At 37.4% G+C, this 13,932-nt stretch overlaps 1 protein-coding gene across 2 annotated transcripts in view; it reads right to left on the bottom strand.

Annotated features, from left to right (window-relative positions):
* Positions 1-13,932, bottom strand: part of mcam (melanoma cell adhesion molecule) — a 35,916-nt gene that overhangs the window by 5,792 nt on the left and 16,192 nt on the right. For both annotated transcript variants that reach the window (XM_004916046.4, XM_002935018.5), the window contains exons 3-12: positions 11,196-11,397; positions 9,810-9,877; positions 7,962-8,049; positions 6,004-6,183; positions 4,357-4,478; positions 3,690-3,837; positions 2,985-3,100; positions 1,614-1,755; positions 1,411-1,535; positions 603-735 (exon numbers count right to left, since the gene is read on the bottom strand). In XM_004916046.4, coding sequence (XP_004916103.2) covers positions 603-735; positions 1,411-1,535; positions 1,614-1,755; positions 2,985-3,100; positions 3,690-3,837; positions 4,357-4,478; positions 6,004-6,183; positions 7,962-8,049; positions 9,810-9,877; positions 11,196-11,397 — 1,324 coding nt within the window. The remainder of the gene's footprint in view (positions 1-602; positions 736-1,410; positions 1,536-1,613; positions 1,756-2,984; positions 3,101-3,689; positions 3,838-4,356; positions 4,479-6,003; positions 6,184-7,961; positions 8,050-9,809; positions 9,878-11,195; positions 11,398-13,932) is intronic.

The raw sequence follows: 13,932 nt of genomic DNA, 5'->3' as shown, positions 1-13,932 counted from the left end.
TTGCCAATAGGAAGCATTTAACAAAATCTGCACCTTTCAAAGGCATTAATTCTCAAGAGAGTTCTTATCCTGCCCATGGGTTTCTGATTCTTGCCTCACTGGAGAATGTAGTTGCCAACCTTTATCTGTGTAACGTTTCCTGCCCATGTCCCATTAATAGCCAGGGCAGTGCATGCTTCTACTGCTTATGCACTTACCCTGGCTTTTCCTAAATTATTAGCATAATATTAAGCATATTGCCAGCCAATATGATTAATGTCATGTTAATGAGTTAAGAGGGTCTGGAGCATGCACAGAAGATCACCCTTGTCCTGGTCATAGACATTGTGAGATTGCTTGTCCCTTTGGCTGGGAAAGTAATCTGAACACGTCTTTGAAAGGGGCAGCTTTAGTTAAATGTGCCCTATTGCCAAGATGCTTATTTTATCAATAGGGACAGAATTGTGGAATTTTCAAAAAAAAGAGAATCACCCCCAAAATAGAATACGAGTCAAAGTCAGATGCATTTAGATATACAGATGTATATATATATATATATATATATATATACTGTATATACACATAAAAGGCAAGCACAGAAAAAATGTTATTATTCAACATACATAGTTTTATTTCTTCTTTGCTGCTACCCATTTTGTTTGTTGCCTTACAGACGACTACTCCAATATCTAGCAGCTCGGAGGTCACTATGAAGGACAGCTCACTAGTTATTTCGGGGCCCTCCATCATTTCTGACTGTAAAGACAAAGACAGCTGTTTGAAACTATGTAAATTGCTATTATTGATCATGCACAATAAAAAGAAGTTACAAAAAAGACCGCTGTTTGAGTGGTATACAGCAGAACACATATGTGGCTCAGGGAAAGATGTATCAAACATGTAGTCAAACAAAGCCCCCAAATGGTTTCCAGTTGCTTTAGCTTCCTAAAGACTTTTATTGCGTTTTTATTGCATTTTTATATAGTAAAGAGTGACTGAAAGAATTTGGACTTGCAAGACTCTCCTAGGAGTAACTATTTGACATTTGATAAATCTGCACCTCAGTCTCATGATCCTCAATGAAGTTAAACTGACATTATAGACTATGGAGAGATACCCAAGATAAATCTCTGCTATCGTGGGCAACTAATCTCCTGAGATACCTTTCTACTCACAACAAAGTGAATCGCCAGTGGAAAGGCATACACACCAGTTCATTTTTCCAAAGTCACACAAATTTTTCTTCTGCAGACAACTTCGTGTGACTTCCCAAAATGGAGCGATGTGGGGAATTAGCCTTAAGCAGCATGAACTAACAGCAATGGGAGAAAAAAGTAATTCTTATGATCGACAAGCATGTGACAAATGGTAGGAAAAAAGTGTAAATGACTGGAGAGAGGCAAAAAATGAGAGTACTTGAGAATTAATTACCGTTGTGCCATTGGCAGACCAAGTGATGGTGGGTTTTGGATGAGCCAGTGCCTTACATGTCACAGTCGCTAGATTATTCTCTTGCACGTAGATGGACTTTGAGCTCACAGACAGTTCTGGTTTTCCTGAAACCAAAAACAATTAAAATTACTGACTTGTTACTTCTGATAAGTTTTTTCCTTCCCCTTCTTCCCAGCTCATACCTTTAACAATAATTTCCAGCTCTTTGCTAACACTCAGCCCTGGTACACTGGGTAGAGTTACAATGCATATATACTTCCCGGACATTGCATGAGTAATCTCACTCAGAGTAAGAAATGAGTCGTGGGCCATAATGTGACCCTTCTGAAGAGAGAAGAATTTAGCAATTAGACTGTACAAGACACATATTATACATTCTAAGCAAACAGTTTCATACAGTTACTGCATATAATTAGTTTGATTGTGATATATTAGGTGGTAAACTAATTTGGTGATTTTAAATGTTTAATGATATGATATGAAAACATAACATAAAATATTGCTAACCCTGCACATCCTCAGAACTGGAATTTAGGTAAATGCTACTTTATATCTACAAGTTGTAATTACAGGAAATACTAATATAAATATTAAATAAACAGGAGGCACTAATATCCTGTAAAACGTATCCTTATTAAGACTGCTTAGTGATCTAATCAGTTATCATTGGTGCTTTTTTTTAGAAGAAAAGGAACTAAAAACTACTTAAAAACATTAATAGCTATATATTTGAGGAGTGCTGACCTGCTTATAAAAAAGAAGGAACTATTCATCAAAACATTATTGTTTATTTTGGGATAAGATATCACAAAAGAAGAAATAACGAAAATAAAGGATTGATGTCTGTATAGGAATTGTGGCTCTACCTGTGATTGCACTGACAGAGAAGCAGACTATATAACTCAGGTAATGAACAAAACAAGTAAAAGTAATTTTAGAAGGCAGCTGTTTGTGGAAAAAAGATAACTCTGCGGCATTCAGATGATTGTACTTACAGTAAGCTAGTTTAAATGTTCTCTATGGGGCTGATTTACTAATCCACGGATCTGAAGGGAAAAATTCGGATTGGAAAACGAACATTTTGCGACTTTTTCGTATTTTTTGCGACTTTTTCGTAGCGAATTGCGCAAATTGTCGCGACTTTTTCACAGCCATTACAAATTTCGTGAATTGTCGCGACTTTTTCATAGCCATTATGACTTTCGTGAATTGTCGCAACTTTTTCATAGCCATTATGACTTTTGCAAATTGTCGTGACTTTTTCGTATTAAGCGCCCGAAAAAGTCGCAAAATACCGATCATTAAGAAAAAAACGCATTCGGACGCTTTTCGAACGTTCGTGGATTAGTAAATGTGCCCCTATGTCTTGACCCATAGCTAGGCGCCCGTCATTAGCTTTAATTAGTTTAGTGCAGTTAAGGCAATGAAAGCTAATTTATTATTGTCGCCATGGATTAGTGGACCAGGATAATCCCCATGTTACTTCAAAAACTCCACCAACACTATGTAAGAGATCCCTAACTTGTACATTTCAGGTTCCCATATGTACTTACATGCTTCCACAGGGTCTCTGTCTCGACTGAGGAATTTGCTTCACAAGACACACTCAGGTGGTCACCAGGATGCACAACAACAGGGGACATCTGAGAAAACTCAGGCTGATCGAGAACTGCCAAAGTGGGAAGACAGAGTTTTATTTTGTTGAGCGTGAAATATATTGGCATATAAAGAACAGCAAATCAAATAAATTCATGAATAGTATCCTAATGACAACTGTGAGAGGAGCATAAAGCATTTAATTATATTTAAATAATTTCTATTAAAACTGGAGATGGACGATTAGGGACATTTAGACCACTACTGTTGCAGCAGCAGATGTGGCCTACATAGCCAATATTTGCTTTCTAAACTAAGGTCTTCTGATCTTGGTAATGCTGTTTATACATGCATAGAGAACTGGCTAAAATGTATCAATATATATATATATATTTGCAACTAGGCAGATTAACTGAATCTACTACATAAAAGATACATTACAGGAAGTAATAAGGACTAAGACAGACAGATTCATTCTGAACATTAAAGAAAATTGTGTAGCTAAGGTTATTGTCCAAAACCCAGGGATATTAATAGTCAATAATTATCAATACCAAACCAGTATCTATCAAGCTAAGCATCTAGAGTCTTAACCCAAGTCATGAGAACCATATGGAATTAAGATTGTTAAGGTTATTTAAAGGTGCACTGTGGTAACTTACAATGGACTTGAAGCTCAATCTCATCAGTCATGCTTTCGTCTAAATTCTCAAAGTCCATTCCAGTACACTCATAGGTCCCTGAGGAGCTGTGAGTAACTTTCTCCAAAATCAAGGATGGACCTTCTCCTAAATTCAATTCCTCGCCTTTCTGTGAATGGACACAGTAAGATGAAATAAAGGTCAGTATTTACATATTACATTACCTAAAAAAAGTGATTATTAAAACGAGGCCAGAACATAGTAAAACAGCATAATGAGAAAGGCGGACTGGAGCCTGTTGAATGCATACATGGAAAATGCTGACAAGATAAATGGGCGTGACTATGGAGAAAATATGTTACAATGTACAGAAGTATGCTATAGAAATCAGTCACAATTTGACCATATCAAATGATTTATAGAAAGATTTAGGTAAAGCAATATACTTATAATTGACAAGGCCAATCAAATCATTGCCCTGCTTTTATTATTATACTAGTGGATCAGTGTCTGGCCCAGTCCTTTTCGTTGTTAGGAAAAAGAGACTTCTTATGCATAGCTTGAGAACATGGAGGCAAGAAAAGTAATGCTAACATAACATGTTGCAAAGACTGATGTAAAAATGCACACTGTAAATATTGTGAATTATGAAAATGTGTCAGATTTACTTTAGCCTATAACTCCTTACCCTTTTGTAGTTTATATCCAGAGGCATGGTTCCATCGCCCTCACACTTTAATTCTACATCATCGCCCTCTTTTACTGGCCCAATGGGAAATAACCGGAACAGTCTTACACTCTTACTTGGATCTAAAAAGCCAAAGAACTGTAAGCATCTGAAAACACTGTCATAAAAAGCCATAAAACAAAGATTCCTCATCGATATAAAGGTTCAACCTTACTTTAGCCAAGTAGTAATTTATGTCATTATAATCTACAGTTTGTCTATTTCCCTATGGATCAAACTGTAAATTATATCTTAATAAATTGTGCTTTCCTATGTCAGAGGTTAAAGAAAAAACTTTATCATAACATGCAGTGTACTTTCTGCAAAATTGCACTGATTGCTCTCTTATGTACATCACCGACACTCTCTTCTCCCCTCCCCACACTACCTCCACTCTGCAATATCTGCTGATTCTCCTGAAGCCCCCAGCCCCAACACACTCCCCTCCCCTCCTTTTGCCTTGTCTCTAACTCACTAACACTGAACTTGCTGGTGCTGGCAACTTCCGGGTAGCCTATGATCAAGTGCCCCTTGTGGCACGAAATGCTTAAGGCTTTTTGTTAATTGTGCATGGATTTAATAAACTAAGAATGTTTTTAATGTAAACTAAGCTGTTTGTGATATCTACAATTTGGTGGTCCAGAGTGCCAGCCTGTTTTTTTCCTGTGTGTAACTTCCGGGCAGACCCATTTTTCTGACACTTGCTTGTACAATGAAAATAGGAGATAATGGTGTAATAGTGGACATACATGTTACAATTATGATCTTTCCTGCGACTAATGGTCACAGGAAAGATCTTTGGTAGACTACACTAACGTTCAGCGATGAATCGTCAGATATGCAGGTAGGTACAAAATAATTCTACCCCTATCTGATGATTGAGTATGTATGTATGTATGTATAACTTTATCTATAAAGCGCCACAAGGATACGCAGCGCTGTACAGTCTTACAGAATACAAAATTACACACAGGGAGGACAAGTGATATAATAAATAAATACAATAAATACATATATGTAAACATATATATATATATATATATATAAGTGCCATGTGGTATGAGACATAGTAGGAAGGAGGTCCCTGCCCCGTAGAGCTTACAATCTGAGTACTAAATATTTGCTTCAACACCTTCAAAGGTGACAAGACGACCAATATCCAAGGCCTTTGCCAATATCAGTCACCTTATATCCTGCCATACACTTACTGATTATCGTACAAAACGAAGTTTATGTAACTTTAGGTGTAGGTCCACCTTATGGCAAGTACTAGATGTTAGATGCTTAAAAAATGCTGCTTATCTGTGTACCGGGGCTGTGGTCAATGCAGACTGAAAAAAAGTTAACTCGGAGTTACATAGCCTGCAACCTCATGCTTTTATATGGACATGTAACCCCTTGGTGACTTCTAATATCTTAAATTACAGTAGGAGGTGCATTATCCACTATATCATATGCACATTATTTACAGGAGTTGCATTTACTGTTTCACCTTAAAAGAAACAGTAAAGCCCACCACAAATAAGCCTTAAATGTTCTTTTTTTCCTAAAACCCAAAAACGAGAAACTGTATAACATTCAAAAAACAGAAAGGACTGGTATACACACACAAAACAGTGATGTTCTTTTTTTCAGATTCCATCATATGGTCACCAGAAGGGAGATGGTAGGAGACTTCACAGTAGATGTCTGCTTTATCGTCATCTTTTTGAAGAGGCAGAGACAGTGAACTCTCAACTGTGTATAAACCACTGGAAAGCTGGGTATTTAAGGAACTTATTTGCACCTCTAAAGAAAATAGAAAAAAATCTAAAATGCATCTATAAAGAACAAAGAAAGGGAAAGTGAGGGAAAACCTAAGAAACAGAAAGGGATAGCAAGAAGTACTTTAATTGGTAATTGTATATAGCCAAACTAAAAAGTATGAATTAGTTTTACTTTTACTGACAAAAACATTTCTTGGACATATCAATGCTGTAAAGTGTATCAGATATGTATATATAAATAAATTTATATCCTCACAAACATTGCTTAGTGATGTCACTGGTTCTAATCATTGCTTAATGATGTCACATTCTCACTGAAACTAATATAATAAAAATAATATACCCCTGTTGTAAAATATGAGGATACAATAACTATGGAACTTCATGACCTGTATAAGAGCACTTAGCCCTCAGCCTCAGGCTTTTATGTAATAAATGGTGCATAATGACCAGTATGCTGTCAGAATATCAGTATATTATTATTATTATTATTAGTATACTGGTAACCTGTTTAAAAGCAAATATCTGTTATGGGTTACTGGACCTCAGCAAGTTTTGCACCATTTATTACATATAGATAATATGGAAAAAAAATTACACAAGTAAGAATAACAATTTGCAATTTAATATTTTTTATTAGTCTGTTGTTGCATTGTAAATTTTAATTGCACACTTAGAAGGCATTCTTGAAGGTGCCATACTCTTTTGCAGCAAACTTTACCTAAGGTGGGCAATATTGGGCTAATTCGATCGATTGACTTAAACCAGTGGGCATAGGTGCCTTCGGACCGAGGACCACATCAACAAACTAATACAGCCCCTGATCCAATAGAAAATCAGACCTGCCCCATGGAGATCTGGCCAATTTTAGGTCAGATGTTGGTCTGGTAGGCCCCTTGGGTGTGCCCGTACACAGGCAGATAAGCTGCCAAATTGGTATAAAAGGCAAGAAACTTTACAGTATGTAGAAAAGGTGCATAAACTCATCAACGCATCAACTTCCAAAAATAAATATAGATGTATATTTTTTTTTTACACAGACATACCTGATACCACAGACTGAAAGAAAACCACAATTCTCACACAAACCGTTTTTGCTCCCCACCACTCTCTCACCTTTGCAGAACATCTGTGCAAGACCCACTATAGAAAGCAGAGGGACTTTCCAGAATCCATCATGTCTCAACGGAATGGAAGGTTGCTGTTACATTATTTATATACACTCTGAGGGATGTTGGGAAATAGCTCATTAAAATAATTTGGTTTTATTTCGATCTGTATATTCAGGTATGTTTGTGTAAAAAAAGAAATTTATATTTATTTCTGAAAGTCCATATAGTGTTTATGCACTTTTTTTTTCCATTATCCAAATTGAATGATCTCCTGTCAAAAAGGGGAGTATATTAACATCTGCCCATCACTGAGCACATGGGGCACATTTTGACCCATAAATGCACACAAACATATTTGGGCTAAAAAATCACAACCTGTGCGCAGTGGATGATTGGACATGGGTTGGTATTGGGCAATACTGCCTACTGAGACATAAGTCTAGGTGAGACTGCAAAGACTGATTTGGTATAGAGCTAATATATCTTAGGTAAGCCTCCCTCATTCCTTTATTCAAAGCATCTTCTTTTAATAAACTGAAAAATGAAGCAAAACGCTGTTTTCAATGTGGGTATCTATAGTACAGGGTTAAATAGTTACGTAATTTCTTAAAAAGTGATGTAGAAAGATGTAATTATAGTAAATGAAAAAGACTGGACTAATAATGATATATTAAATAACATCACATACCATTCTGTTTATGTTTCAGAGGCAAGTCATTCTTATACCAGGTGATAGTAGGAAGTGGGTACCCATTCACACTTTTACAGCTTCCAAACTGTGAGAGAAACTCAAGGTCAGTTGCACACCAAGTGACATGCACTGTGAAAAATAATCAACCTGTGCACATACTTGATATAGTATCATATATATACAAAAAATATTCCAAGACTGGCACACCCTATAAAAACAATCACATCTTTATTGTGAACACATTGCACAAAATTTATCCGGTCCTCAAAAGGATACATTTTGTGCAATGTGTTCACAATAAAGATGTGACTGTTTTTATAGGGTGTGCCAATCTTGGAATATTTTTTGTGCATATTAAATTTGGCTGTGCACCAAGCTATACACAAATTTTTGCATTAGAGTGTAGACACCCCAAGGACTGATATATATATATTGTTAGGGAATCACACTTGTGGTATATCATCAGCACCCTTTTCATAGATAAGAGACAGTCCAGGCTGCTCTGTGCCTTTGTTTTATTTACATTTATCCAGACAAAAGTAAAATTTCTTTTCATGCAGTAAAACAAATACAAGTCTGCATGTCTCAGAGAAAGCTCAGCAACTTGAGGTTTTCATAAACTAGGACCATTACTTCTGGAAAGGGCACCAACCAATGTAGTTGCTGAACAAAAAATATAACAACATCACTTAACTTCCTTCCATTATGGTTTGAGTAACCATGCTACATAGCCCCCCTAAATAAATACTTTATATTTTTATTGACTGGTGTAAAGTGTGGTCCACTCTCTCTGCTATGTGAGAAGCCACAGCCCATGGTCCATTCAGTGAGTTGACAGCCATAAGTAGAAGTCAGAAGACCAGGTAGTATGGCAGAATGGGGCTGCCTGAATGTCACTTGTTTGGTTCTGCCATATACATGTGTGAGACTTAAGGGCAGATTTATCAATGTGAAATTAGAGCTCACTGCAGAAAAACTTAAACATTTTTTATTCATTCTTATAACATTTTTAGAAGCTTATTTATCAATGGGTGAATAGAGTTCACCATTTGATAAATACTCTTCGAAAAATCCCATAGGGATCAATAGAAAGTGAGTGAATTTTTCAGTGGTGAGCTCTAATCTCACATTTTGATCATTCTGCCCCTATAAATATCAGTCTTCTTACATCTGTTTTTCTCCTCTCTTATTCTATATTAATAGCATTAATCTTCCATATGAAAAACATAATTTTTACCATTTTTGACACCAATTTATTGTGATAAGAATGTCCCTTAAAATTAAGAAAGTGTATAACTAACAGTGTGCTTAAAATGATACTTCTTGGCATATAGGCACTGTGCACATATGAGCAGGAAGTGACAAAGTTTGTAGAGCCAGTTATTTATAATATTCATAATATTGTCAGCAATTAAGATTACCCAGAGTGCACCCCATACAAGGCTACAAGTCGCCCACCACACTACGCCACTAGGTTCCAAGATCACAGTTCCTTTTGTTCATTCCACACATCCATATATCACAAAATCCTGCTACCTTCATCTTAGGCAAATCAGCAGTGTTTTGACCCTTCCTAACATGCTTGTTTTGATTATTGCAATACAATTTTTTGTGGTCTCTGTCTGCCTAAATTGACCCCATTTCAATCCATCTGCAATATTCCAGTGTTTCAGTTGACACTGGCACAATATAAATATTAATAAGAATAAATAGCAGTTTAAATGAAAGGTTATTACTATACTTTCAAAATATTTCTGCTTTTGTAAGCCAGGATTCCAAAGCTTTTATTCATTTTCCCTAGAATTCACCTCAGTAGTTTCTTTTCATTTATGTCTTGAGTTTTACCTCAGAGATTTCATCTGTTGAGCGAAAGCTGGTTTTTGTCATTATGATCTCTGGAGATTCTGGTGCCTCTGAAAAAAGATAAGGTGAAAGTCATTCCTGAATCTGTCTGTGTCATATTTATGCAGCATTAGAACCCACAGACTCCCTTTCTACACACCAATCCCGTGCATAAATGTTGCATTGTATTTGTAAAAAACACTTGGGTAGAAATTGTAAGATGCATCGGGACAGGGACTGATATCAGTGTTAAATAATCTCTGTAAAGTGCTACAGACATTGTTGTGCTGTATTAATAAAAAGGTTAATGATAAAACCCCAAGGAGCCTTATTTATCTGCATAGTATTGGTCCTTTAATAGTAAAAGCATCCTGAAATGCAATGCAAACAAAACTCCTGTCTCTTTTAACCAGTAGTAACTTTTAGAGGACTAGTAATATCAACAGCAAAAATGAAAATACTTGTACGGAGTAGGATAAATTATATCATTGTTATTTGTTAGTGGGGCCAACAGGTGGCACCATTAAGCAGAGGGAAAGAAGGGGTATCCCTACAGAGTTATTCTATAGAAGTAATTAGTTTAGATAGTTGTAGGGTAGATTTTTTGGAGCTCACTGCAGGTGGGGAGAGTCAGTGAAAGGCTAGGTAGACAAGCAGTTGAGGCTCCATCAAGAAGAGAGAGAGGAACCAGTGTCTCAGCATTACCTTTCCCAGTTAGGGATCCAGTGGAAGAGGGACTAGGTGAGATAGGGCCTAGTGTGCGTATGGTGAAAGTCTGAAATAACATACAGTGTTTCTGATGCGAAGAAAGGAGCAGGGAAGTAGGCAACAGGCTGGGGCCCAGAGGGGTGGGGAACCTAAATTGTTCAGGTGTTTGGAAAGTGCTAATATGGGACTGGTTTGGCCAATAAACTGTTCCTAAATTCAACAGTGCCATATGCGAACCTCTAGTTTATTCATTCTAAGTGGCTATTGCATGTCCCCAAGCTGTGACTGTAATGTGTGCTATTCGGGCAAGCATTTGTCATAATTTATTTTGCAACCTGTAGTGTGTTCAGCAAGCCCTACTCTGTTTCATTTCAGTTATAGTTTAGATAATACATAATGCCCCTAAAAGCACTACTATAAAAACTTTAGAAGGGTTATTTATAAAGTACAGGACAGCGTGAAACCTGCAAAAAATGTGAGCACCATGCTTTGTACTTTTTTGAATAGCTGCATGACTTTATGCTCCAGGATGAAGAGACCTGCCCATACCCCTCAAATACAGTACTGCCTGAGTTCACAGAGAACTATGTACTTTGTATATGAGGAGCAGGGCCAGCTAAACAGATCAGTTTCAGATTTTGTTTCAAGTTGTATCGCCCCCTCATCATAACCCATACTCACTGAAAACGAGTAACTGTACAGCATCTTCTTTGGTGCTGGTATCTACCACTCGGCAGATAAATATCATTTCATCTTGGACACGGACATCTGTTATTTCTAAGGTGAAGTGCTCATCCACACTCATTCGCTCCTTCAGCTCAGGATCAGGAACAGTGAGCCCATTGGGACCCCTGCGATAAATCACCTTCTCTGTAGTTTTTTTCTAGCGACAAAGAAAAAAACTTTTTAAGCAAAGAGATCAGAGCAGAATTGCTACATCCAAAGCATAACTATGTTTTTTAAAATTAAAATTTTCTTAAATTTGGCACTACTTTGAATAATATTTCACACACTTTTCAGGCATACAGTAAGTAATACATTTTTTGAATTGATAAGATAGATTACAAGAAATGTTATTCAGTGTGATGTTAGCAGCCTGTAAGTGAGCTGGCAACAGACTGGAACAGGGAATGTGCAGTTTAGCAGAATGAGCTGCAGGTGGCGCCCAATAACAGTTCTGTGATATTGTGGCTAGAATGTTAACTCCAATGTCTCCAAGCTGGTAAGCAATGCTCTTGTGGTTAAATCAGGGGGCTCAAACTCAATTTACCTGGGGGCCGCAGGAGGCAAAGTCAGGATGAGGCTGGGCCGCATAAGGGATTTCACAAAAAATTGGCTTTCAAGGGATAATGCAAGGCACGGCGGGCGGGAGCTGCTGATTGCGGAAATGACGTTATGCCATCATAACAGTTATTATGGGAAGACGTTCTGTGTAGATTGTAAGCTGTTTTGGGCAGGGCCCTCTTCACCTCTTGTATCGGTTATTGATTGCTTTATATGTTACTCTGTATGTCCAATGTATGTAACCCACTTATTGTACAGCGCTGCGGAATATGTTGGCGCTTTATAAATAAATGTTAATGTAATGTGCACAATTAGCTCCTTAGCAGCTAATTGTGCACACAGAACGTCTTCCCATAATAACTGTTATGATGGCATAACGTCATTTCCGCAATCAGCAGCTCCCGCCCGCCGTGCCTTGCATTATCCCTTGAATCGCAATAAAAATCGCGATCCATCCATTGCTTTTGAGAAGGCGTTGGTGCGGCCCACAAATTACTGTACCGAGGGCCGCAAATGGCCCGCGGGCCGCGAGTTTGAGACCCCTGGGTTAAATTGTAAGAGAACTATGAGAAGTTTACATTAGTAGGTTACTAAGTAACCCAGCATTTTTTGTTTTTGGGTGTATTTTAAAGGCATACAGATTTACTTTAAAGGCAATTGGATTTAGCTTTGCAAAGATATGTACAAACATTTGGAATAAACAACCTGTTAGGGACTACATACATTCTGACTTACATTTCTATGGTCTACATTAGGGCTGTCCAACAGGAGGCTTATAGGCCAAGTCTGCTCTATAACTTTACTGTATGACATCATAATTTTAATTAAATTTGACCCTTGAACATGCTACATAAGAAATAATCGGGCCACTGCATGTAATACGTTTGACAGCACTGGTCTGCATGATCAGCATCTTAACTATTTATTTATATAGTGCCATCAAATTAAACAGCCCTTTACATGAAATTCTAACAAATAGAGATCTAACAATCGGATCGGAGGGCCCCACTTGAAAGAGTTTACAATCTAAAGGGGTTAAGGGTTGATGCTAAGAAAGTTAAAAAAAAGGGCATTTTTAGCTAAATTTCCCCTTATTATGAATGGGATACAGAAATGTCTAAAGCTCTTATCACATAGTGGGCTGCTTATACATATACATATACATACATTATCCATAATTACCGGGTGCATTATAATACAATTAAGGCATCACACAAAAAGACAATGGACCTCTGGGCAAAATTGCACCAGAGGGCTACATTTGGGCCACATCCTCTTCAGGGAGTTTGGAAGCCCATTGATTACAATATCATTTATGCCTTATTATAGCTGGCATTTTTAAGCCCTGTCCATATCACCCCTAAACAACAACACTAGCCTTTTTTTCCTTTCCCCTCATCTATATCTACATTTCTCAGTCTATGCTTGTGGGGATGTGCGTTAGATTCTTTGCCCTGCATTTTGCTTTCATTCTATGAAAACGAAATCTTTGGGGCCCACTGAAACTTAGGGCTTTGGTGAAGATGCAAAGTACATCTTTTCAAAATGACTGCTTTTCATTAGTAGAAAGAAGCACAGATAAAACCTATAGTGGAGGCTGAAAGGATTGAAGATTTTAGACCTCCCTCCTGCAGTCAATTAATATTCCAGGAAATGCTTCATTATATAAAAAATGGATGTAAATACTTGGCTTGAAAGCTAAGACAACATGTTGAAATGTCTCCCAGCCTCAGCCCTTGCCAGAAACTCCTGTAAAATTGCTTTTAGATGCATTAGTGCTACAGCTTGGCACAATGTTTGCAAACTAGATAGCTGGAGCACATACACTGTCTTACAGCCTTAGCCAAAGACAGCCTGCCATAGAATCATGAGAGAAGAGGGTTCAGCTACTTAAGGGCCACACTTCTCTGGCCTAAACAGTCAGGAGTTTCCATCACCTTATTATTATAAACATAATGCTAAATGTTCCAAAAGCACCAGGGCTATGGCAATCTTCTGGTAAGCCTGTGTTTTTTTATTGCTAAGAGTCAGATGGTTTATTATAGCCCACAATATATTTAGCCCATAACTAGTTCATATATACAAAGACATGAATTGGAAAATCACAGTAAACACACCAAGGTACTCATGGTAG

This window comes from Xenopus tropicalis, chromosome 7 (assembly GCF_000004195.4).
Source record: "Xenopus tropicalis strain Nigerian chromosome 7, UCB_Xtro_10.0, whole genome shotgun sequence".
Taxonomy (NCBI): domain Eukaryota; kingdom Metazoa; phylum Chordata; class Amphibia; order Anura; family Pipidae; genus Xenopus; species Xenopus tropicalis.
The sequence above is the reverse complement of the archived record's forward strand: the minus strand, read 5'-3'. Positions and strand labels throughout refer to the sequence as shown.